This window comes from Coenobita brevimanus, chromosome 15 (assembly GCF_032717465.1).
Source record: "Coenobita brevimanus isolate Jiangsu-jjx chromosome 15, ASM3271746v2, whole genome shotgun sequence".
Taxonomy (NCBI): domain Eukaryota; kingdom Metazoa; phylum Arthropoda; class Malacostraca; order Decapoda; family Coenobitidae; genus Coenobita; species Coenobita brevimanus.
In genome coordinates, this window is record NC_136968.1 from 30,369,223 (window position 1) to 30,393,222 (window position 24,000).

General features: G+C 42.3%; 2 protein-coding genes across 2 annotated transcripts in view; both read left to right on the forward strand.

Moving 5' to 3' along the window:
- The first annotated feature begins 1,236 nt into the window (after nt 1-1,236).
- Nucleotides 1,237-1,674, forward strand: LOC145390719 (uncharacterized). Its single transcript, XM_080265513.1, has one exon. The coding sequence runs from the start codon at nt 1,237-1,239 to the stop codon at nt 1,672-1,674; it is 438 nt and encodes a 145-aa protein (XP_080121639.1).
- A 447-nt stretch (nt 1,675-2,121) lies between these two features.
- Nucleotides 2,122-24,000, forward strand: part of LOC145390720 (uncharacterized) — a 37,280-nt gene continuing 15,401 nt past the window's right edge. Inside the window, exon 1 of the mRNA XM_080265514.1 lies at nt 2,122-2,184. Coding sequence (XP_080121640.1) covers nt 2,122-2,184 — 63 coding nt within the window. The remainder of the gene's footprint in view (nt 2,185-24,000) is intronic.

The window sequence follows — 24,000 nt, forward strand, 5'->3', positions numbered from 1 at the left end:
CCTCACTTTCATCTTCACATTCACCCTCACTTTCACCTTCGCTTTCGACTTCATATTCACACCTTCACTTTCACATTCACGTTTACTTTCACCGTCACGTTTACTTTCACCTTCACCTTCACTTTCACCCTCATTTTCACCTCCCTTCTTCACCTTCATTTTTTACTTCACTTTTGCCTTCACTTTCACATTCACTTTTACTTTCACTTTCACTTTCACCCTCACTTTCGACTTCACTTTCACCTTCACTTTCACCTTCCACCTTCACTTCCACCTTCCACCTTCACTTCCACCTTCCACCTTCACTTTCACCTTCACTTTCACTTCTACTTTTGCCTTCACTTTCACTTTCGCCTTCATTTTCACTTTCACTTTCACCTTCACGTTCACTTTCACACTACCTTCACTTTCACCTTCACAGTGCCTTCACTTTTTCATTCACTTTCACCTCTCCTGGAGACAGAGAAAGGGAGGAAATATAGGAGAGAGAGGAGGGCCCAAGGTTATGCCTATCTCCCTCATTTGTTTATGCCAAGGGGACGCCACTTGTCATTTCTGTATTCTCTCTCTCTCTCTCTCTCTCTCTCTCTCTCTCTCTCTCTGTTGACTTTGACATTCCATATTTACTTGTGTGCTCTCTTTCACCCTCACTTTTAATCTCATTTTCACAGTTATTTTCATTTTCAATTTTACCTCTCTCTCTCTCTCTCTCTCTCTCTCTCTCTCTCTCTCTCTCTCTCACTGGAGAGGGACGGGGAGGAAGGAAATGTATGGAGGAGAAGAGAGGGTGGAGGAACCGATGTTATGGTATCTCCTCCGTTTGTTTGTTTATTCGTTTATTGCAAGGAAGAACTGCTTCTGGCTTTATTGGACTTTTCCTGACGCATAAGAATTTAGTCCACTTGGCTCCTCGAGTCCGATAAAAGCGAATTCCGCTATATTGAAGTCCGTTATATATATATATATATATATATATATATATATATATATATATATAATCATCATCCGGACCTCCTTTCCCACCCAAGGGTAGGAGGAGTAGCAATGTCCAGACAGCCCAGATTTGTCCAGTCCAATGGGCCACACTTCCATTCACTCTTCTTATATATATATATATATATATATATATATATATATATATATATAGATAGATAGATAGATAGATAGATAGACAGATAGATAGATAGATAGATATAGATATAGATATTTAGACATAGATATAGATATGTTTCAGAAATGCCTGAAAGAGGTAGTGGTCATGGACGTGCCCAACACACCCATGCAAATAGGGAGGAGGTAATCAGAAGAAGAGGCATTATTGTAGGGCTCCACGAGGCCGAGGTATCTGTGTCGGAGATCACACGTCGCATGGGCATTACTCAGAAAACAGTCCAGCAATGGGTGTGCCAACATGCTGAGGAAGGCAATGTTTTAATTAGGCCAAGATCTGGCCGGCCTAGAGTGATGTCGGCTGAGGACAACAACGGAATTATCACGACTGTCAGAGACAACCCTATAATAACAGCAACTAACATAACAAGAGATCTAGCCCTTTCTTGCCACCCTTCCACTGCTCCACGGCGTCTTCATGAGGCTGGTCTTAAGTGCTATGTCCCAGCAGTTAAACAGATGCTCAGTGAAGAAAATAAAGCAGCACGCATTCAGTTCGCCTAAGAGCACATGGGCCATAGCATAGACTTCTGGAGGAAGGTGATATTTACAGATGAGAAAACATTCAGTTCTGTTTTGGCACCACATCGTCACTGCTGGCAGACTGAAAACACCCGTTACGAGGTGAGGAACATCGAGACACAGAGGAGCAGCAGGGTTGGTGTTTCTTTCCACGGTTGGATGTGGTATGGTGGACCTGGCCAGCTTGTTACAATTGACGGATACCTGACCAGAGCGAAATATATTGCCATTTTGGAAACGTCTCTCCTTCCATCCGTTCGGGCGGATGTTATTCCCGAACCAAATACCATATGCCTTGTCCAGGACAAATCGTCCATACACACATGCCGAGTAGTGAAAGACGGGTTTTCCCGCCACAATGAAATTCGTTTGATCGACTGGCCATCAAAAGGTTGTTACTGCAACCCTGTTGAAAATTTGTGGGCAATAATGGTGCAGGAGTGGGAAATGCAGGATCGAACCAGGGCCTCGGTGGAGATGAAGGCCAGGGAGGTGTGGGAGGGAATATGTCGTCAACTAGCTATCTGTAGGCGGCTTGTAGATTCTATCCCAACGCACCTACAGCAAGTAATAAAAAGCTGAGGGCGGCTGGACTCAGATAGGCTATTAAGCCACTGAAGGTATCATTCTCAGGGTGTGTATAGCTCAATATATGAACTTCGATTAGTGTTGTGTTTCTCGTTTTAGGGGTTTAGGTTAACGTTTGCATATAAGTTATCCTGTGGTGTGTGTTTTCAGTGGCGTCACCAGGGGGCTAGGGGCTTAGCCCCAAATCAAGGACTTAACCCCTAAAATTGCAGCCCCCAAAATAATAATAATAAAAAATCACCAGCTTACATAGTATGCTTGCAGCTCGGAATTGACCCACCTAGCTTTCCCCCAACCCCCTACCGCCAATCCACTTTTATTCGTGCATCATATTAGTTTAATACAATATTATTTATAGCTATATAATGTGATTAGTTATTCACAATTTACGTAAACCTATGACTCAAATCATAATAGTTAGTTTCCCATATACTTTTTCCAAGCTCGGTTTTCTTTTGAAATATATTTATTGCACAAAGAATGCAAGATTGTATTACATTTACCAGACTTATTATATATTTACAATATATAATATGGTATATATTAATCACGGAGCTTTAAAATTGGATTATGCAGTCTAAAATATCTGATCTATGCAATTTTTCACAAATTCGAATGTTCAGAGTATCGGAACTAGGAATGTTTGTTTACATTGAGAAGTGTCTGTGAACTGTGGCTAAATCCTGTGTTGTTTTCGGTTTTATTTAAATGTATTGGTTTCAGTGGCTGTATAGACGTTACTGCGTTCCGATATATTGCTAGCCACCTCACTTTATCTGTTCATTTTTGTTTTTACAGATATGAGATCTAGCCTATACTCTATACAAAGAGTCAGCAGTACTTGGTTCAGTCGACACTCGACTGTCAGAACTGAATGTCATTTCCCTTTTATAGGCTATTCTACATTAATACATTTGCGGATATCAGCCAGCAGCCACTCAAGTGATGAAAAGGTCATTTAAAACTCCTCAGGGACAGGGTGACATAAGGAAATTCTCACCCGCACCTCCAAAGATGACTCAGATGAATGCCAAGAAAAAGTGGCTGTTACTGGGAATGAGGTGCCAGAAGCAACCCCAGATAACCCCAAAGCTGAACCCATTCAGACATGTGTAAGTAGCCCTATATCAAACTATTTCAGTAGTCATGAAGCTTAGGCCAGGATTTTTTTTATTTATTTTTAAATTGGTTAGGCCTAGGCTATTTCTCATTGTTGCAAATATATTGTCCTAAACGTACAGAGTGGGAACGTAGGCTAAAACTCTCTCTCTTTCTCTCTCTCTCTCTTTAATATATATTATATTTTCTCATTATTTTTTTGGCCACCGCTGTTCTGGTGTCAACATCTTTTTCCATAAGAAGTTGTAGTATCACACATTTTACATAATAATTTTTAAAGCTGTTTAGTCATAATTAACAGTGTGTAATGAAGTGTGAATGATGAACAACCAAATATCATTTCGCTGTTAGCTGTGGTATAGGGAAGAAGGTGGATGGCAGACCACAAGGGCCACCCTGTTTCAATTATAAAATGAAGGTTAGGAGAAGTGAAAAGATATCTGAATAGTGCGTAAGTGTAAAGTCCTGGGGAACCATTTATTATGTTGGCATATGTGAATGTACTTGATGCCATTTTATAGAGGTGTATAATGTGCTAGTAGAGTTGTCATTTATCTCTAATTTTTGCATAAGCCCAGAGTATATGTAATGCTCGGCACCTCACTTTTTAGCTGACCTCAGCACCGCGCCCTAGTCGGCTCGGTGAGTGTACAGCGTCAGAGGCCGTTTTACAGTTTTAAAGGGAGGTGGTGTCGCTCCTACATATCTCTCGGGTCGCAGTTATACTATTCTGTACCTAGTAAAGAGAGATTTAATCTGCTCATTTCTGTCACCTTACGCTACCACTTAATAACAGACCAACTTCCACCTTCTCGTGGCAGAGGACCTTTGGTGGGAAGTGTCGGGCAGTGACGGCGAGTAGCTGACGTGTACTACAGACAGTGTCGTCGATCCAACACGGTGGTCTAGTTATACTATACAGCAGAACACTTAATATGTAGTCAACTGCTACTCCATAACGGCTACATTAAATTGGTGGCCAGCAGTGCGACGATACATTTTATTGGTGCTAGCGGTGGCACGATATTTAGTGCTAGCCGTGTACCGATACATTAAATTGGTGGCAGCGGTGGGATACAATACGTGCTAAAGGGATTTATGCTGTGAACCAGTAACCCTTGCAATCGCTCGTTCCTGAAGGTGAAACAGAAAATCTTACTCTACTGTTGTAAGGGGACTAATTACCAGTGAGTTAAGTGGAGCAGATAAACTGGAGTGGTAAATATTAATTCCTCCCATTATTCTGCCAGTGCGAGATTCCTATCTTAAGCACAAACTGGCAGTTATCTCGCCTGTGGTGTGCGAGATATCTCCATCTTCAAACGCAAACTGGCAAGAATCTCGCTCTCGTGTGCGAGAGGCGAGATAAGGGGAGTTCATGCCAGTGCGGTGAGGAGTGGGTCAACTAGCGAGCGACTTCTAGCAACTCCAGAGGCGCGGACGGCCGAAGCGAGCCGAGGGAGAGCGGCGGGCCTGGCGTGGTGCAGGCCCAGGGCGAACCAGTCGCTTGCTAACTCCCACAGCGAGTGGGCTGCCGTGTATGGTTGGAGGAGTCTGGTGGAGTGTGGAACGTGGAATGTGGAACATCATCCTGGACTTTCATATCTAGGTAGTGTCCATGCATAGTAATCCACACACACACACACACTTGAATCAACACACGTTAGTTAGTTGATGAGTGGAAATAAAGGTTTCTCAGAATTCCCTTGAAATAAATATACTTTCTGTGTATTTTCTGTCACTTACCATAACTATCCTTTTTTTATGTCAGTTTATCTTCCTGTAACTGGGAGGGGAATATTACTGACAAGGTTGGATGGATACAGTGGAAAAGTGGGGACGTAGAATTAGGGAAATAGAGATTAACCCCACTAGACTCAGAATTTTATGAGTGGGTTGATACATCAAATAAAAGTGCTCAAACATATTAAATGAGTGAAGGACATATTGAGGATCAAGGTGATGAGGATATTTCTGAAGGACAGGATGAGGATTTGAACGTTTTGCATTTGCGTTCTGGTCATACTTATTCAACAGTCCCAGAACAATCAGTTAGATCCAAAATGGCCACTAGTCTTGCTAGAGGGTAATCCTAGTGAGGAGACTGTGGAAGTTGAGACTACAACAGTACCTTTGGTCACTCAAGATATGCAAAATCCAGTCATTAGTGATAGTACTACAACCACTCACATACCTGTGTATACTTCAGATGTTTTTAGTACACCACAAGGTTTTGGACAGAATTTATTTTCTGTTCCTTATTCAAATGCATGGGGTATAAACACAGATGGTATTGGCATGCGAACTCAGAATCCTAATCAATGGGGCATGAATACTAATATTGGCATGCAAACCCAGAATCCTAATCAATGGGGCATGAATACTAATATTGGCATGCAAACCCAGAATCCTAATCAATGGGGCATGAATACTAACATTGACATGCAAACCCAGAATCCTAATCAATGGGGCATGAATACTAATATTGGCATGCAAACCCAGGGCCCTTATCCAAATACCTGGGGCATGACTAACAATATGGGCGTGCAAAGTCAGACTAACCCTCCTCCTTTGTGGCAGATACCTGTACCTAATCTGGCTACTGATATAGTACAGCAGCATCCTAACTGTACTGAAAGTCAGGCTTTGGCGAAGGCAGGCATATGCTATGCAGAAGCTAGCAAAGCCTTGCAAACTTCGGGCTGGAGAGATACAGCTACTAGTTCTCCACAGCAAAGCGACCAAGGCTGTTAAGCCAGATGTTAAAAGATTGTATGTGAGACATGGGCATTGTCATTTTGATACGGTCTGTTGCCCCTTTGTCATTGAATAGAGGAAGAAACTAGGGAACCCAGCTAGTTCGGGGAAGCTCAGGGTCATGCGCAAAAGTAATTAAAATAGTACAATCCACCGATGCGTGTGTGGCAGCTATTACTAAGGTAGACTTATTATCTATTCCTTGGATCATAGGGAAAGGCCAACTGTCCCTGATCGTAGATACAGGGTCATGTACAAACTATTTCTAGTAAAGCGCTAGGAAAGACTTAAAAGAAATCCCTCTAACAAACTGGACATTATCACCACCTGATGTAATGTTGACAGGTGTGACAGGGAGTAGAATGAAGATTGTAAGCCAGGTGCCGTTGACATTGAGGGCAGATAAACGATCTCCTGTGTTACGTGCTACGTTTTATGTGGTTGAGGAATTTCCTCTGCCAGCTGTTGGGCTGTTAGGCTTTGAAACCATGGAGGAGTATGATATAGTAATACACCCTCAAATTCCATTTCCTTTAATGGGAAAGAGTAGGCCTTAATCCCTCAGCGACACGAACTGGAACTGGCATCCAATCAGGAGCCGTCCAACCAGTTGTGACCCCGACAAGTGAAGTGTCAAGGGAGTCCCCGGATGCACACGAAGCGGAGGGTATGGACTGGAAGAAAGTCAGGGCTATAGTGAGTGGTAATCACCACTTACCCAGTCGAACTGTCTGTAAAATTCCTGTCCGAGTACCTGACGTGTCGGTGGGAACTGATGTAGCATGCTTAACTGAGACTGTGAGACATAAGGCATTGTCGCTGGAATCGACTCTGACTGGCGTTGGCCAAGACCAGAAGACGCCCCTCTTCATTGCAAATATGAGTGGTGGCGCAGTTAAGCTCAGAGATGGTTGTTATATAGGCGACTTGATGTGCTATGGTGCCCCCATAAAGGAAGTCGACGACGTGCCGGTGATCTCTCCTGTAGTTACATCTCAAGCAACGACTCAGTCGGAACCCGTACGTCTGGCTAAGGAAAAACAGCTGGAGCAATACGTGAAGGTCACGGATAATGTAGACCATAAAACATGACTCCTAGCCCTCCTTAGAGAATTTTCCGACGTAGTAGCACTTCCAGGAGAAGCGCTGGGTAGGACGGATAGGGTGAAGCATCATATTGGTTTGTGCCCTGGTACAAATCCAGTTTATTTGCCCGAATACCGTCTACCGCACAGCCAAAGGGAAGCAGTGGATGAGGAAGTTGAAAGGATGCTGCGTGATGACGTTATCCAGCCTTCCTCCTCGCCTTGGAATGCACCACTCTTTCTAGTGCCTAAGAAGGACGGTGGTGTGAGACCTGTTGTGGATTTTCGGCAAGTGAACAAGGTAACAGTACCGGATCGTTACCCGATTCCGCATCTGCGAGACTTACTTCAATCATTAGGTAAGGGAAATACTGTGTTTACTTGTCTGGATCTAGCGTCAGGGTATTGGCAGGTGGAGCTGACCGAAGAGTCGCGTCCCATTACTGCTTTTAGCACTCACCGTGGGCACTTTGAATTTCTCCGGATGCCTTTTGGACTGAGTAATGCTCCTTTAACATTTCAGCGGATGATAAACCAATTGTTTGGCAAGATGTTAGGTTAGACGTCTTAGCGTATCTAGATGACCTATTTTCCTACACCACAGAACAAGGATCAGATAAGATCGTTCCTAGGCCTCACTGGCTTTTATAGGAGTTTTGTCCACAGGTATGCCATCATAGCATCACCTTTAACGACGCTACTTAAGAAGGACGCTGCATGGAAATGGGGACCCTCGGAAGAGAAAAGCTTCAACGAGCTCAAACAAGCCATGTCAGAAGCACCCGTATTAGCGTTTCCTGATTATACTCAACCTTTCTATCTGTGCACAGACGCCTCAGGTCTGGGTCTGGGAGCGGTGTTACAGCAGAAGGATGAGCAAGGAAAGACACATACCATAGCGTATGCTAGTAGGGCATTAAGACCCCCAGAGAAGAACTATTCGACGACACATTTGGAGACATTAGCAGTCGTGTGGGCGTTAGGACATTTCCGGGATATTATCTTTGGCTACCGGATAATTGTTTTAACTGACCATGCACCCATACGCGACTTGTTTAAAGGAAAAAACTTGCACGGTAAGGTTGCGCGTTGGTTTGGCAAGGTAATGGAGTTTGATCCAGAGGTCAGATATTTACCTGGCCGTCAAAATGTTGTAGCCGACGCGTTGAGTAGAAACATTGCTGCTACCATAGCCGAGGATGTTGCTCTTGCTGAGTATTCCTCAGACACGGTAAAAGCGGAACAACGTAATGATGCGATGTGGTCTCAAGTCATCTATGCCTTGGAGTCTGGTGACGAGACTTGTCTACCTGAACTCCCAGTACCAATGACTCACTTCCATCTTCAACAGGGTCTTTTGTATAAGCAACCCCCAGGGAAGGACACTGCATATCAGTTGGTTGTTCCTGCTACCTTACAGCAAGCCGTGCTACAGTTAGTTCATGACGTACCTCAAGCGGGTCATCCCGGTCGCGATAGATGCATACGTGAGGCGAGAAAGAAATACTATTGGCCGACCATGAGGAAGGACATAGAAGCCCACGTCAGTCAATGTGTCAAATGCGCGGAAATACGAGGAACGACGGGACTTCCGACTCCCATCTTAGAGTATCCTCTACCGGAAAAACCCTGGGATACAGTCTCCATTGATCTCTTAGCGTTACGGAGAAGTCGTCAAGGTTCAAGTTATGTACTGGTGGCAGTGGACCATTTCTCACGATTCACTGTTTTAGCACCTTTACAGACGAAAACTTCAGAGGAGGTGGCGCACACTTTTGTGACTTCAGTGATTTGTCCATACTCTGCACCTAAGGTATTGCTCAGCGAAATGGCAGTGAATTTCGTAACCAGGTGTTTTACAAGAAATCTGTCGTATGTATGGAGTAAAGCAAGTTTTTGTAACGCCGTACAGTCCTAAGAGCAATGGCCTGGTGGAGAGAACAAACAGGAAGATACTGGAAGTCTTGAGACCAGTAATAACCTCAAATCAAGAGGATAACTGGGAAGACTGGTTACCACATGTAGCGGCGACCATCAACTCCTCAGAAAATTCATCAACTGGGAAGTCTCCTCATTATATCCTTTATGGAGAAGAGAAAGTGTTACCCTACGATTTGTTGGCTGGACCTCCTACTCCAGTAGACAACGAAGAAGACTACGCAAAGGTACCGGTACAGTTGTTGAAATTCCAATTTATACACGGTGAAGTACGGAAAAGATTAAAAGCCTCAAGAGCGGAGATGATGGTGAAACAACACAAAGGTAGTCAAGAAAAGACGTTACAGGCAGGCCAGAAGGTCATAATCCACAACCCTGGAGAGAATTTCCAAGCTCAGACCTAAGTTCCGCGGACCATATACCGTTGTGGAACGAGTATGTGGAAATACTTATAGAATAAAGGATGAAGCTAATGGAACTCAGAAGGCAGTACATACTGATAGGATCAAACTAGTAAGTCAAGAGCTAGGCCTATCATCTGATGTGTCGTGCCCTCTGTCTTCGTCGCAGTCTATGTCGTCATCCGTACCTGTCCCTAACCAAGAGTATTGCAGCAAGCTACGATCCCACAACAAGAGTGATTAAGGGAGTATCTACTCTTGCAGAAAAAAATGTGGCTGTGGCTCATACTCCTCGTGCGTTGCTTGGGGTGGACCTATGGAAAGACATCGGACATGGACACGACTGCGTTAATGCCAGGAGCACTGAAGAGCCCACTTGGAGAAGTCGTGGTAGTGGAAGATGCAGTATGCGTCTACTATCCAATGGAAGGCTATCTCCAAATGCCAGATATTATCAAGGAGGTCTCCAAGGGCTTGTCAAATCTCAGACAGCAACTATTGGAAGTGGGAAAGATGTTTAATCGAAACCCACGATTGACGAACTCTGACACTGAAGCTTTGTTGAGCTTCAGACTAGGCATATAGACAGGCTCACCGACAGGCTCATTAACTTGCATGTAGCTTTACCTAACGTACACTCTGATCTTTCCAAGCATGTCCATGCACGTACTAAGAGAGGACTTGTGGATTTTCTAACTCTTTGGTACGGCATTAGATAAGGATGTAGTGCAATTGGGTAGACAGATGCATGACTTGACACTGGCCGCTAAAGCCAATAATAGATTAATCATGCATGTGTATAAACAGTTAGATGAGTTCACTAACAATGCTAACGAGATAATTAGGACTACCAACCATCTAGTAGAGCTTGTGAACAACATCCAAATTAACTTACCAACCCTAGCTAACTTGGTGTTATTTGCTGAGTACTTACATGCTCTCGACGAGTCAACCACTGCTTTGGAGAAGCATGCAGCCAATATGGTGGACGGCTTAATCGATGCAAGTTTGAACAGGGTTAATGCTTTATTGCTGCCTACTAATATATTACCAAATGCACTTGATATAGCTATGTGGAAGCATGGACTTATGCCACTCTTTGATCTGAGTCAACTGGAGTATTATTACCCATTGTTAGAGGCCCAGTTGACCGATGAAGGCATCCTTATATTGGTACCTATGAGGAATGCTGTAACACACCAGGCATGGCGGTTCATTTCCTTCCCTTTTGCTACTGCTAATAATACACTTGTTGTTACTGAAGAGGGTCCAGAGGAGCTAGTTGTCTCAGATGACAAGAAATATGTAGCAGAAACGACTGTGGATGAATTTGAGAAGTGTAAGGCCTCATTTCTTGATCTCCATGTATGTCCTGCTTTCCATTTTGTCTTCGTACCATTAAAGGTAGAGGAGTGTAAGAGGGCCTTGTTGGACACAAATACTTCCTCTGCTCTGCAACGTTGCACCTTCCAACCCATTCAGTTGAAGTCAGTATTCCATGCTCATATTCATGCGAAACAGTACTTTTACTTTCCTGAGACAGAGGATGTAACTGTGATTTGTGCCTCACAGAATCAATTCCTTACAGTAAAGGGGTACTATATTGCACCTGATTTTTGTGAGTTACACAGTAAAGAGATAGCAGTTCTGCCTAGCAAGCATCATCTAGCTTTGACAGTGAACTTCTCATCCCAGTTACGACCCTTTCTACCTTCATTCAATGTTACTTCCTTGAATGTGAACAGGCTGTCTCATGTATTAAAGGAGCTTATCTTCCTCTCCCACCTGAACAGGACTGATTTAGAGCCTTATGTACTGTCCTATCTTTCCTTCATACCTTTCTCCTTCCTATTTTGGTCCTGGCGTTGGTCTTCTACTTATTGTGGTCTTGTCCTGTGTTTGTGGTTTACGCTACTATTTAAGGAGCCAAATGGAACCCACTGATACCACGTGTCCGTACTCGAGGATTGCAAGTGGATGTTCCTGAATAGTTAGCTACCCTACACTCTGGATAGCCTACACATTAGTTAGGACAACAAAGACGACGAGGACGTCAAAGTTGTGGCCGAGCGATGTTCTGGTGTCAACATCTTTTTCCATAAGAAGTTGTAGTATCACACATTTTACATAATAATTTTTAAAGCTGTTTAGTCATAATTAACAGTGTGTAATGAAGTGTGAATGATGAACAACCAAATATCACTTCGCTGTTAGCTGTGGTATAGAGAAGAAGGTGGATGGCAGACCACAAGGGCCACCCTGTTTCAATTATAAAATGAAGGTTAGGAGAAGTGAAAAGATATCTGAATAGTGCGTAAGTGTAAAGTCCTGGGGAACCATTTATTATGTTGGCATATGTGAATGTACTTGATGCCATTTTATAGAGGTGTATAATGTGCTAGTAGAGTTGTCATTTATCTCTACTTTTTGCATAAGCCCAGAGTATATGTAATGCTCGGCACCTCACTTTTTAGCTGACCTCAGCACCGCGCCCTAGTCGGCTCGGTGAGTGTATAGCGTCAGAGGTCGTTTTACTCGTACAGTTTTAAAGGAAGGTGGTGTCGCTCTACATATCTCTCGGGTCGCAGTTATATTATTCTGTACCCAATAAAGAGAGATTTAATCTGCTCATTTCTGTCACCTTACGCTACCACTTAATAACAGACCAGCTTCCACCTTCTCGTGGCAGAGGACCTTTGGTGGGAAGTGTCGGGCAGTGACGGCGAGTAGCTGACGTGTACTACAGACAGTGTCGTCGATCCAACACGGTGGTCTAGTTATACTATACAGCAGAACACTTAATATGTAGTCAACTGCTACTCCATAACGGCTACATTAAATTGGTGGCCAGCAGTGCGACGATACATTTTATTGGTGCTAGCGGTGGCACGATATTTAGTGCTAGCCGTGTACCGATACACCGCCCAGCACAAGCGATAACCTTGATATACCTGCTGAAGAACCGGCACGAGATCTATTTTATAATTTTTGCTTTTTTGTGAATGGCTTTGTTTTCCTATCACAGTACCGGTAATGGAAGATAAATCTTGACAATTATATCTATATACATTGAATAAAGAGCTTCTTTGAATTATCAAATTTAATATGGTAAGACTAAGAAACCGTTATGATACCACATAATACTAGCAATTGAAGAAAAACTATTATCTGCAAAAAAGCTTTATACAATTACCTTGTACACATTATATCATAAGGTTTACTGATACCTGGTATTAGGCCCATCAATATTCATGTGTCCTATAAGTTTCATATTAATAGCCTGTGAGACCTTATTTTACTTTTTCTTCATCTATAGGCCTCAAAAATGCCCCTAAAACTGCTCAATTTCCGAAAAATTTTCCGGGGGGGCTTACAGCGCCCCCCCCGTACCCCCCAGCTGCATAGGCTCGCTTCGCTCGCCCCCCCCCCTTCTGCCTACACCAGGGCTACAGCCCCCAAAAAATCTGACCCCTGGTGACGCCACTGGGTGTTTTGTATCCTACTGTATGACTCACATGAAATGTAAGTCACATTGGTAATTGCAATATTTCATTACATAACAATTCCTTATTAGTTTCTCCACTAAAACTTTATGTAAAGTAATAGTTGCCTTGGAGGGGTAAATAGTGCACTGACAATTACTGGGCGATATGCGAAGGAAGTGACAGCCTGCATTCAACTAATGGAAAATGTTCATCTTGACATAAAAATATCCCCAGGGAATCTCAGCGAAACGCCAATAAACTACCAGTGTCATCAGAAGTCTATCCATCTATCTATCTACAGCCCGACGCCCTAATCCCCCGAAGGGTGGCCGCAGACAAAACGCCTCCAAGTCGCTCTGTCACCCACCATTTGACTACCCTCCCCAACTCACCCCCTCCCTCATATACCTCTCAACTCCATCCCTCCACCTCATCCTCGGTCTACCCCTCCCTCTCCCTCCCTCCACCTCACCTACATACACTGTTTTAGTCAGTCTTTCATTCTCCATTCTCTCCACATGTCCAAACCACCTCAGTGTATTTCTCGTAATCTTCTCAACCACATTCACATCTACCCCACAACGTTCCTTCACTTCTTTATTCGTCAACCTGTCCCTCCACGGCACTCCACATGCTCCTCTCAAGTAACTCATTTCCACTGCTCTCACTCTTGACTTGTTCCCCTCTTGCAAGGCCCACGCCTCGCTTCCATACGTCAGGGTAGGGATCACAATACTATCACGCAGTGACTTCTTAACTTCCATACTCACCTCCCTATTTCTCATCACTGCTTTCAGTGTGTGGTAGGTCTCCATATTATAATTGCAAATCATACTAGATAGATAGATAAATAGATAGATAGAGAGACAGATAGAAGCAGGAAGTCAAATGATGAGAAGGTGTTGTGTTTGCGAGAAGCGAGCAGCGCTAAACGCTTACACGGGGGAAAGCTGACGACAGCGGCCAGTAAGGAGATGATTCAGTTAGCTGTCAGCAGTCCTCTCGTGAGAAAGTTCTGTTGCCATGAGGAAGATACGTGACACACACACCCTACTACACGAGATGTGAGGAAAGAGAGTTTAGAAGGAGACAAGCGACCCTATAGAGAGGTCGAGACGGAGATTAGCTTTAGAACAGAGAGAGAGAGAGAGATAGCGAGACAGGGAGGTAGCTACCCAGGACTTATACTATTATACCTGTTTAATATTTCCAAGACAAATAAAAATAGTCCCATACTATTCTTTACCTCTCCCGTCACTACATGACATCTGGTGGGGAAACTACTACAAGATATAAAAGCCGCTCGACCACAAGTCTAAAATATACTTCTCTACAATTAACTATAAAGTCTTTATGACATTTGGTGGCAGCGGTGGGATACGAACCTCGTCTACGAATCAACATTAAATTCCTACAAAATATCAAGATTGACAACAACCAACAATATCAGCTCCTGCCCCCTCCGTCTCCCAGATCATTACGCTGATGCAGAGGTCAAGAGATCACTCGACGCCTTGCAAGTAGCTTAACGACAAACCAGCAAATCTGCGGACATCGTCTCCGAATTAAAAGCAAATTTCTACAAAAGCAACCGAGACTACAAGGTTAGCTTCAGTTCTACAAAGTCTACAGCCATCTCTCTGCTACATCCACCAAACCCCCAACGCTTACGCAGGTGTGAAGAGGTCAATGCACGCTGCAAAACACCAAGTCCATATTTACAACTCATCTTACTCACTCGTCTTCACTCAAGTTACTCATCGCTACTCATTCACTCACCACAGCTACCAGTGTGGGAAGCCGACGTCACCATGTGCTGAGACGACAACACGCCAATCAACCCGCGAAGGACAACGCTATCACCACGTGCAACACCACTCACACCATTTTCCTCCACGGTAAAAATTAATGAGTTACATAGTTACTTCATTTATACAATACACAGTGATAGACAATAAGCTTCTGCACAAACATATAAAACGTGCTGTATAGTTATAACTTAAATACACATACCTACTTCAATTATCTTCATAATTCAAGCATTAAATACTTGCACCAACAATAAATATTCTACACTGTATATATTCATTCATCTATTATAACATTTATTTACTATCAACGAGTGTTACCATTTATACCTACATAAAATACGTGTTTCTTACATACAACTATACATATTATATCTACAAAGTGATAAAGAAAATACACCATCACAGTTACTCAGTGAGCGATTAAAAGAACTGTATTAAACATTTATTAATTAAAGCTACCTAGTGGAAACATATAAATTAAGTTACAAGGTAAACTAGAGAAAAGAAAAAAAATGGCCAACACAAATGCCGTTAGCAAGAGTGAACATCTTCAACACAATCGTGAAGACAATGATTTCCACACAGTGCTGACACACATATTACTCACGATAGGTACAGGTGAACAAGTCAGTGTGTATAGTTAATACTGTATATATGTATATATATTTTTTTATATAAAATAACAAAATGTGGGACTATATAATATCATTTTATAGTATCTGTGCAATATAAACTAAACTTTGAAAAAGTATCCCAAGGAAATTAGCCAGTAATTATGTAACCATGAACAACATGGAAAAAAGCGTACACAAGCAAAGAAAAACAAACTATAGAAAAAAAAAAAAAAAAGAAAAAAAAAAAAGAAGAAAGAAAAGTAAGAAAGAAAAAAGAGAAATAGAGTAAGATCACATAACAAACAAATGAAAATAAGTGTAAGTGTTACTACATCAGTCAAAATACCACGTAAACTACAAACAAAAAGCAAATTGTTGTCTCCACATACAAGTGGCACGACACATCATCACTATCATCGACCGCAGCATATGTTAGGACTGCAGTTATTACAATTATGTTACTCCATATTATAATTATGTAACGACAAACGATTGCATTATGTTACACTTTGCCAATTATGTAACAGTTGCATTAACAAGATGTAACTTTTATGTAACTTTAACTACAATTATGTACCTACAAACGATATGTAACAATTATGTAACGACAAACGATTGCATTATGTTACACTTTGCCAATTATGTAACAGTTGCATTAACAAGATGTAACTTTTATGTAACTTTAACAACAATTATGTACCTACAAACGATATGTAACAATTATGTAACGACAAAACAGTTGCATTAACAAGATGTAACTTTTATGTAACTTTAACTACAATTATAAGGCCAAGACACATATGTAATAGTTGCATTAACAAAATGTAACTACAATTATAAGGCCAACACAATTATGTAGTACCACAATGTTAGTACAATATTATAAGTCATACAATTATAGCACAATTCTATATTACCAGTATCATCATACAAGTTAGATGAAATATTAGACATTACTAAAGTGATAACTCAAATATGTAATGTATAACTTAGCAGTATTACCATTGCACAATTATATTGCATTTATTCAAATATGTATACAACTTATTTAAAATGTAATATTACTGAATAATCACTATTTACTATGAATAATATATGTATACAATATTCATACAATTATGTTACTTTACAATATTATGTATTTCACTTAATTAGCTTATAAGTTTATTATAATGTGTATGTAGTATGTATTAATATATTATAACTATTAAATGTCGATGGTACGCCATTTTTGCGCGGCAGAGCAATGTGGTAGGTCTCCATATTATAATTGCAAATCATACTAGATAGATAGATAAATAGATAGATAGAGAGACAGATAGAAGCAGGAAGTCAAATGATGAGAAGGTGTTGTGTTTGCGAGAAGCGAGCAGCGCTAAACGCTTACACGGGGAAAGCTGACGACAGCGGCCAGTAAGGAGATGATTCAGTTAGCTGTCAGCAGTCCTCTCGTGAGAAAGTTCTGTTGCCATGAGGAAGATACGTGACACACACACCCTACTACACGAGATGTGAGGAAAGAGAGTTTAGAAGGAGACAAGCGACCCTATAGAGAGGTCGAGACGGAGATTAGCTTTAGAACAGAGAGAGAGAGAGAGATAGCGAGACAGGGAGGTAGCTACCCAGGACTTATACTATTATACCTGTTTAATATTTCCAAGACAAATAAAAATAGTCCCATACTATTCTTTACCTCTCCCGTCACTACATGACATCTGGTGGGGAAACTACTACAAGATATAAAAGCCGCTCGACCACAAGTCTAAAATATACTTCTCTACAATTAACTATAAAGTCTTTATGACAAGTGTACCAACAACCTTCCTTCCCTGCTGTACCCTTTCACGCACTTCATCCCCCAAAGTTCCATCCTTACTCATCACACTACCCAAGTACTTGAATGCACTCACATTCTCCATATCCTCACCATCCAACCTCACCGCACACTCTGTGACTTCATTCCTCTCAAACATCATAACTTTACTTTTGTTTACATTAACTTTCAGATTCCTCCTCCTACACACTGTTCCAAATTCATTCACCAAACCTTGCAACTCCCATTCATCTTCATTCAACAATACTGTATCATCAACAAACAGCAACACCGGAAGCTTCCAAATCTCACCTTCATTCATTATAGGGCCAGCCCCACATCCACTGCCCTACCTTGCACCTCCTTTACAACCTCATCCATGTATATATTAAACAGCCATGGAGACATCACAACCCTGTTTCAGTCCCACACTGAGATCAAAGAACTCACTCAGCTCACCATCCACTCGCACTGTAGCCCTAGCTCCTTCGTACATACTCTTCACAGCACTCAACAATTTCCCCTCCACTCCATATATTCTTAATACCTTCCACATACCTTCCCTATCTATTCTGTCATAAGCTTTCTCCAAGTCCATGAAGGCAGCATACACTTTCTTTCCCTTCTCTAGATACTTATCCACTAAACATCTTAGAACAAATATCTGATCTACACACCCTTTTCCCCTCCTACATCCCCCTTGTTCTTCTCCAACTAGCTCCTCTGTCATATGCGTAACCCTATCAATGAGTATTCTGCCATATATATTACCAGTCACACTAAGAAGGCAAATACCCCTATGGTTACCACATATTTCTCTCTCCCCTTTTCCTTTGTATAAAGGAACAATTATACCTGATTTCCAGTCCTCTGGAACCCTTCCCTCTTCCCAAGCCAATCTACACAATTTCCATATCCACTCCACAACAATCTCACCCCCATACCTAAGCATTTCATCACACACTCCATCAATTCCTGGGGCCTTTCCCAACTTCATCTTCTTCATCGCTTCCACTACTTCCGCCCTACTGATCTCTTCCTCCTCTCATCTCTTCTTCTCCCAGCCATTCCCCAACCACTTATACTCACACTGCTCTCACTCTCTACATTCAACAAATCCTCAAAGTGCTCCTTCCATCTCCTCAATTTCTCTCTCTTCTCCACCAACAATCTATTATTCCTATCTTTCACTCCCCTACTATTTCCCCTTTCACACTGCCTTACTTTCTTTACCTCCTTCCAAAACAACTTCTTACTCTCCCTCCATTTCACACTCAGATTCCACCCAAACTCTTCATCCACTTTCTTCTTACTCTCCTTCACCAGTCTCTTAACCTCCCTTCTCCTGCTCACATATACCTCTCTTTTCTCTCTCTCATCTTCTCCCCTACCTGTACTCGCCAACCATTCACTATATGCCTTCTTCTTTTGTTCCACAGCTCGTTTCACGTCATCATTCCACCATGCTGTCCCTTGCACACCCTTGCATCTCCTCCTCACTCCACAAACCGCCTCACACGCTGCGCCTATCTCTTCCGTGAATATCTTACATACGTCTTCCACCCCTTCCATCTGCTCTAGCTCATACCTTCCCAATCTTTCTTCCACTATGCTCTTATACTCTGCCATTTTCTCACTATCTTGCAATTTCTCCACTCTTCTCACAGGAGCTGCTTCCTCCTGTCTTCCCCTTCATCTCCTCAACCACTTTCTTTGCAGCTCTACCTTGGCCATCACTAAGTGATGGTCCGAGACTCCATTCCCCCACCCTCTCCACAATCTTGCATCCAACACTTGTCTTCTCATTCGCTCATCCACACACACGTAGTCTATCATTGCCTTTCGTTCAGCAAGTTCACCATCCATCCTCCTTATTACTCTCCATGTATACCGGTGGATCATCTTGTGACGAAAGTAGGTGTTGGTTATTGCCAACCCCTTACAAGCACAGATGTCCACCAAAGCACTACCATTCCCATCTACTTCAGCTGGCACACCCCACTGACCAACCACTCCATCCACTCGTACATTCCCAACTTTGCCATTCATGTCTCCAATCAACAGCACCCTCTCGCTCCTCTCAAACTTGTCCATACATGCTTCTACTCTTGCCCAAAACTCATCTTTCACTCTTAAGTAATATGTATATTTTTAACTTCATTACCAATGCTATGTAATGCATTATTAATCAACTGGAATATTATTTCAGCATCCTTTATTTATTCTCACATATGCATTATGATCTGCTACGTATTTAAAGCAGTGAAACTCCAACTCCGACTTACTACTGTATCTCGAAGCACGATGTATGGAGGGATTGAGGGTTAAGAGAGTGGGGGGGGGGGGATGTTGGAGGGAGAGTGGAGGGAGAGAGGGTGTTCGGTGTGAAGCCCACACCCGGCCCCAGCCCACCTCTCGCCGAGGCAGCGCCTCCACCCAGCCCCGGCGGGACCAGCTCTTAGTATCACCAAGGAGGGTTGAACGCCTGTCCCTTCCACCCGGAGGTAGACGGCCTAGGTCCTGCCGGCCAGGAGGTCGAGGCTCCTCTACCCACCGATTGGCCGATGACCCTCCCTCCGCCTCTACCTGGACCGGGGCCTGCCCTCCCTACGACCGTGACTGGGCCTCCCTCCTCGGCTTCCACCTGCTGCTGAGCTGGGCGAGTGTTGCACGCCCTTTCGACCAGGGGCAAGGGGGTTAAGGGCAGTGTCAGGGCGGTTTTCCACCTGCAGTTCTTCGTTGGCGCCCTCCACCTGGCGCCGTGCCTCTCTCCACCTCTGCACGTCCCGCACTGCCCTCCACGACCATCGTTGTGCTTGTCTGCCCTCCTTCTCACGGACCTTCCCTGCCTTTGCTGCCTCCTCTGCCAGTCGTCATCGGCCCCGCTATGCTCTCATTCGGAGAGCCACCTTCTGCCACTTCCTTGACGGGCTCTTTGTTTGCCCGTGCCCCACCAAGTGTGGGGCAAATATCCACACACACACGTGAAGCCCAGGCTACGAAGTACTGTACATCGAGTCTGGGGTAAGCTGGTGGGTGGATCTCCATTATGGCTCGTGACTGTATATATGTTGTTGTTGTCTTGTATTCACGGAGGAAAAAAGATACGGAGTATTAACTCATACGGGCGAACACGAGACCAGTGTAACGAGCTGGCTTGGTCAACAGATGGCATTGTGGTCGCCGGTGTGTCGTCTGTTTGTTTACATATGTTGACAGAAGGGATGCCAGGAGGCGTGGCGGTACAAATAAACATTGCTCCAAACGCTGGAAACCGCTGCGTTGTTTGCGGGAAAAAACGACGAGCTGGAACTATCCTACGGTTTCATTTCCTACCAGAGTGCAAAAAGAGGTGTGTAAAATAGATGTGACGAACTATTATGCATAAGCAAGTATACCACAATCAGAAACGTGGGTGCAAATTAGGAAGTCACAACAGCTGAATCTGTGCCTTAGTACGTACGCCTGTACGATCTGTAATATCTGTGTGATTACTGTGATCTGTAGTGATTACTGTGCTTCATTATACATATGATAAAGGATAAGTTGCGCACTGATGTGGGACATATGCCCACTTGCTGAGGTAATACCGCTACATTCGCAATGTAGGATATTAGTTACCGGCCTTCACATGATCAGTATTTATTGACAATATTCGTATATTTTGTCCTGTTATTGATCCTGTGAAAATGACAGTGAAGATATGCACCATTATTATTCAAGGCTATTACTCGTATACCGATAACTGGAAATTCCTATTACAGGCAGGTAGGAACCATGTAATGAAATAAAAAATTTCCTAAACCACATGAGGTATTTAGTAGAGAGAGAGAGAGAGAGAGAGAGAGAGAGCTGATATCCACAGGGAACAGGAAACACGAAATAGGCCAAGCACATGGGATATTTCGTGTTTCCTTTTTCCCTGCGAGTATTAGCATGTTTGTGAATTGCATGTTAAGTGATTTATTCGTTGAAATATAGATAGACAGATGACAGATAGATGCAGATAGATAGACATAGATGATGGATAGAGAGATAGGCATATAGATAGGTGGGTAACACAGTACAGTAGATGTATGTACGTATTTACTAATATACACATGTATTCCATTACGTGTACTTGTGCACAAACTGATCATACTCAAGCTCTTTGGTTTCCTGTACAGTACATTAGCGCTGACAAACCAACATATTTTAACATGTTTTTTATGACCTTAATTTTATGCACTGTTTATTTTCGTCTTCCAGTGTAAATATCATTACCCTTTGCATGCATAATGGTGTGATAAAAACTGCCATGTATGTCACATTCTTGGTAATTACTCTGCATGTTTGTGTCGTAACAGCTTAAGCATATGCAGATTGTGTTATTGTTTGAAGGCTGTATAATGGTTACGAAACACATCAAAGCTTTGCCATATGTTGCTTGTTTTCTGACATTACCGAAAATATTATGTAATATGACTTTCATTTATCTCCAGCTTCAGAAACATGTAGGCTACATTTATTTTTTTGTTTTCCGATGGTACCGAATGTTTCACACAGGAGGGGGTATTTATTCTTTCGGCAATATATCCACAGGTATACGGTAGAAGTGTGTCTGAAAACAACGGAAAGACTTTTTTCTTTTTTAGTTAAATTATTTATGATTAACAGAGGTAAAACAACAAACGGCTAAGGGTTTCTGTTTCCCGTCTGAATGTTTTCGGGATAATAATGTAACCTAACATGTACGAGGATATGGCTACCTGTCCTACCCATTACCCAATAAATACACTGTAATATTCATATCTGTTATTAATATATCCATTATATTCCGAGTCGCAGACTTTTGTCATTGGTATGAACCTTTGTCGCCAAAATACAATATATGGGACATTATTCACCACCCATATGGCAACAAAGGTGAGGGATGCTCATGCACCATATAATTATCTATTGATAACATTAACATTGTTTCACCTGACCATAGTCTGCCCTATAACAATTTTCTTTTATTTCCGGTCTCCCTCATCTAGCTTGTGCAATAGATGGCGTGAAGGTAAGGGCCTCGCAATTTTAGCGCTGAGTCGTAACGCCGTATCTTATCACCTCCGTGCTTGTATTGGCAGTATTGATTTCACGTACTGTTGTAAACTGCTATTCCTAAAGCATACTTATATCTCTGATGAAGTCTTAGCCATCCTAGTTCTTTTATACACGGTGTAACATGATCGTATTAGCCATACCGCCTTTTCTACTTTAGCGGCGAAGTTTTGAAGTTTTTGTACCCGTTCTAGTTGTGTTAAGTTTGTCGCACCCCACATCATTAAGCCATAATTGATAATAATACTAGTGACTGTACTACAGCTATTCTTGTGGTCTTATCAAAATTTTCTTTTATGCGATTAATGTACATTAGAATATTCTTTTATACTCATTTCGTCAATATGTGTGTTGAATGTCAGAGTATTATCAAAGTACACATCTAAATTTTTAAAGGAACTGCTGGGATAGATTTGGGTGGCATCAGTCTGCATGTGAGTGTCTGGTGGGATCCGTGACAACAGTCCTCTCGTACCTATAAACATACACTGGGTTTTATTGGTGTTTAACATTAAACCATTAGTGTTAAAGTCTTCTTTAGCACGAGATAAGGTGGACTCACATCTATGAACTAATTCACTTATATCTTCAATACTGCCAGTGTGGATAAATTGAGTGTCGTCTGCGTATTGTATTACTTGACAGTCAGTTATTAATTGTGGGAGGTCATTAACAAGATAATAAATAGAAAACAGAGAATCTCTCAAGAAGCGTAGTTGAATACCCTGAGCCACAGGAGTTAGTATTTTTTAGATGCTTTATCATTAAAATGATAGCATTAATATTTACGGATTCACTAGGTCGAAATATATGATTCGCATTGGTAGGGCTGTGTGATTCATTATTACTGAGAGAGAGTAGTAGTAGTAGTAAATAATAATAATAATAATAATAATAATAATAACAGGAAGAACGAGAAATATTATTAATAATAATAATAATAATAATAATGATAATAATAATAATGAGTAATAACAACAACAGTAATGACTGGAAAGTGCTCACAGAGCGCATACCTCCGCCAGTGGCATTGCCTAAAGGATTCGGATCCGGATCCGTGGAGAGAGGATCCGTATCCGTCCCGAAATGTAATTAATTCTTTCTTGTCCCATGACCCAATTTCCACAAAATTTCGTTGAAATTCATTGAGAACTTTTGGAGACATCGTCTTGACAGACAGACACAAACAAACATAGGTGAATACATAACCTTCTGCCACTTGGTTGACGGAGGTAATAATAATTCGGTCATATCCTTGGCACTAGGGACCAACAGAGTATATCACAGCATATCGTGTCCTGGTAACTTTTTTTTTTTTTGAAGAACATAGAACATTTTTAAGAACATTTAGTGGCCGCCCCGACGCTCTGAGGTAAAGTAACACAGTGTGCCCGCAGTGACACACACCACGCTACTGATGCGGGGCTGAGGCGGGGCTGACCTAACAGTCAACGGAGTAACAAAAGGAAAGTGGGTGTAATGTTTGATATTGGGTTGTTGTTGTGAGGAGCGATGGTGCATGTTTTAGGGGTTGTTGGGGTTATTGTTATTATTATCTGTCTATCTATCTATCTATTGCCAGACGCCTCAATCCCGTTTGGGGTGGCCACAA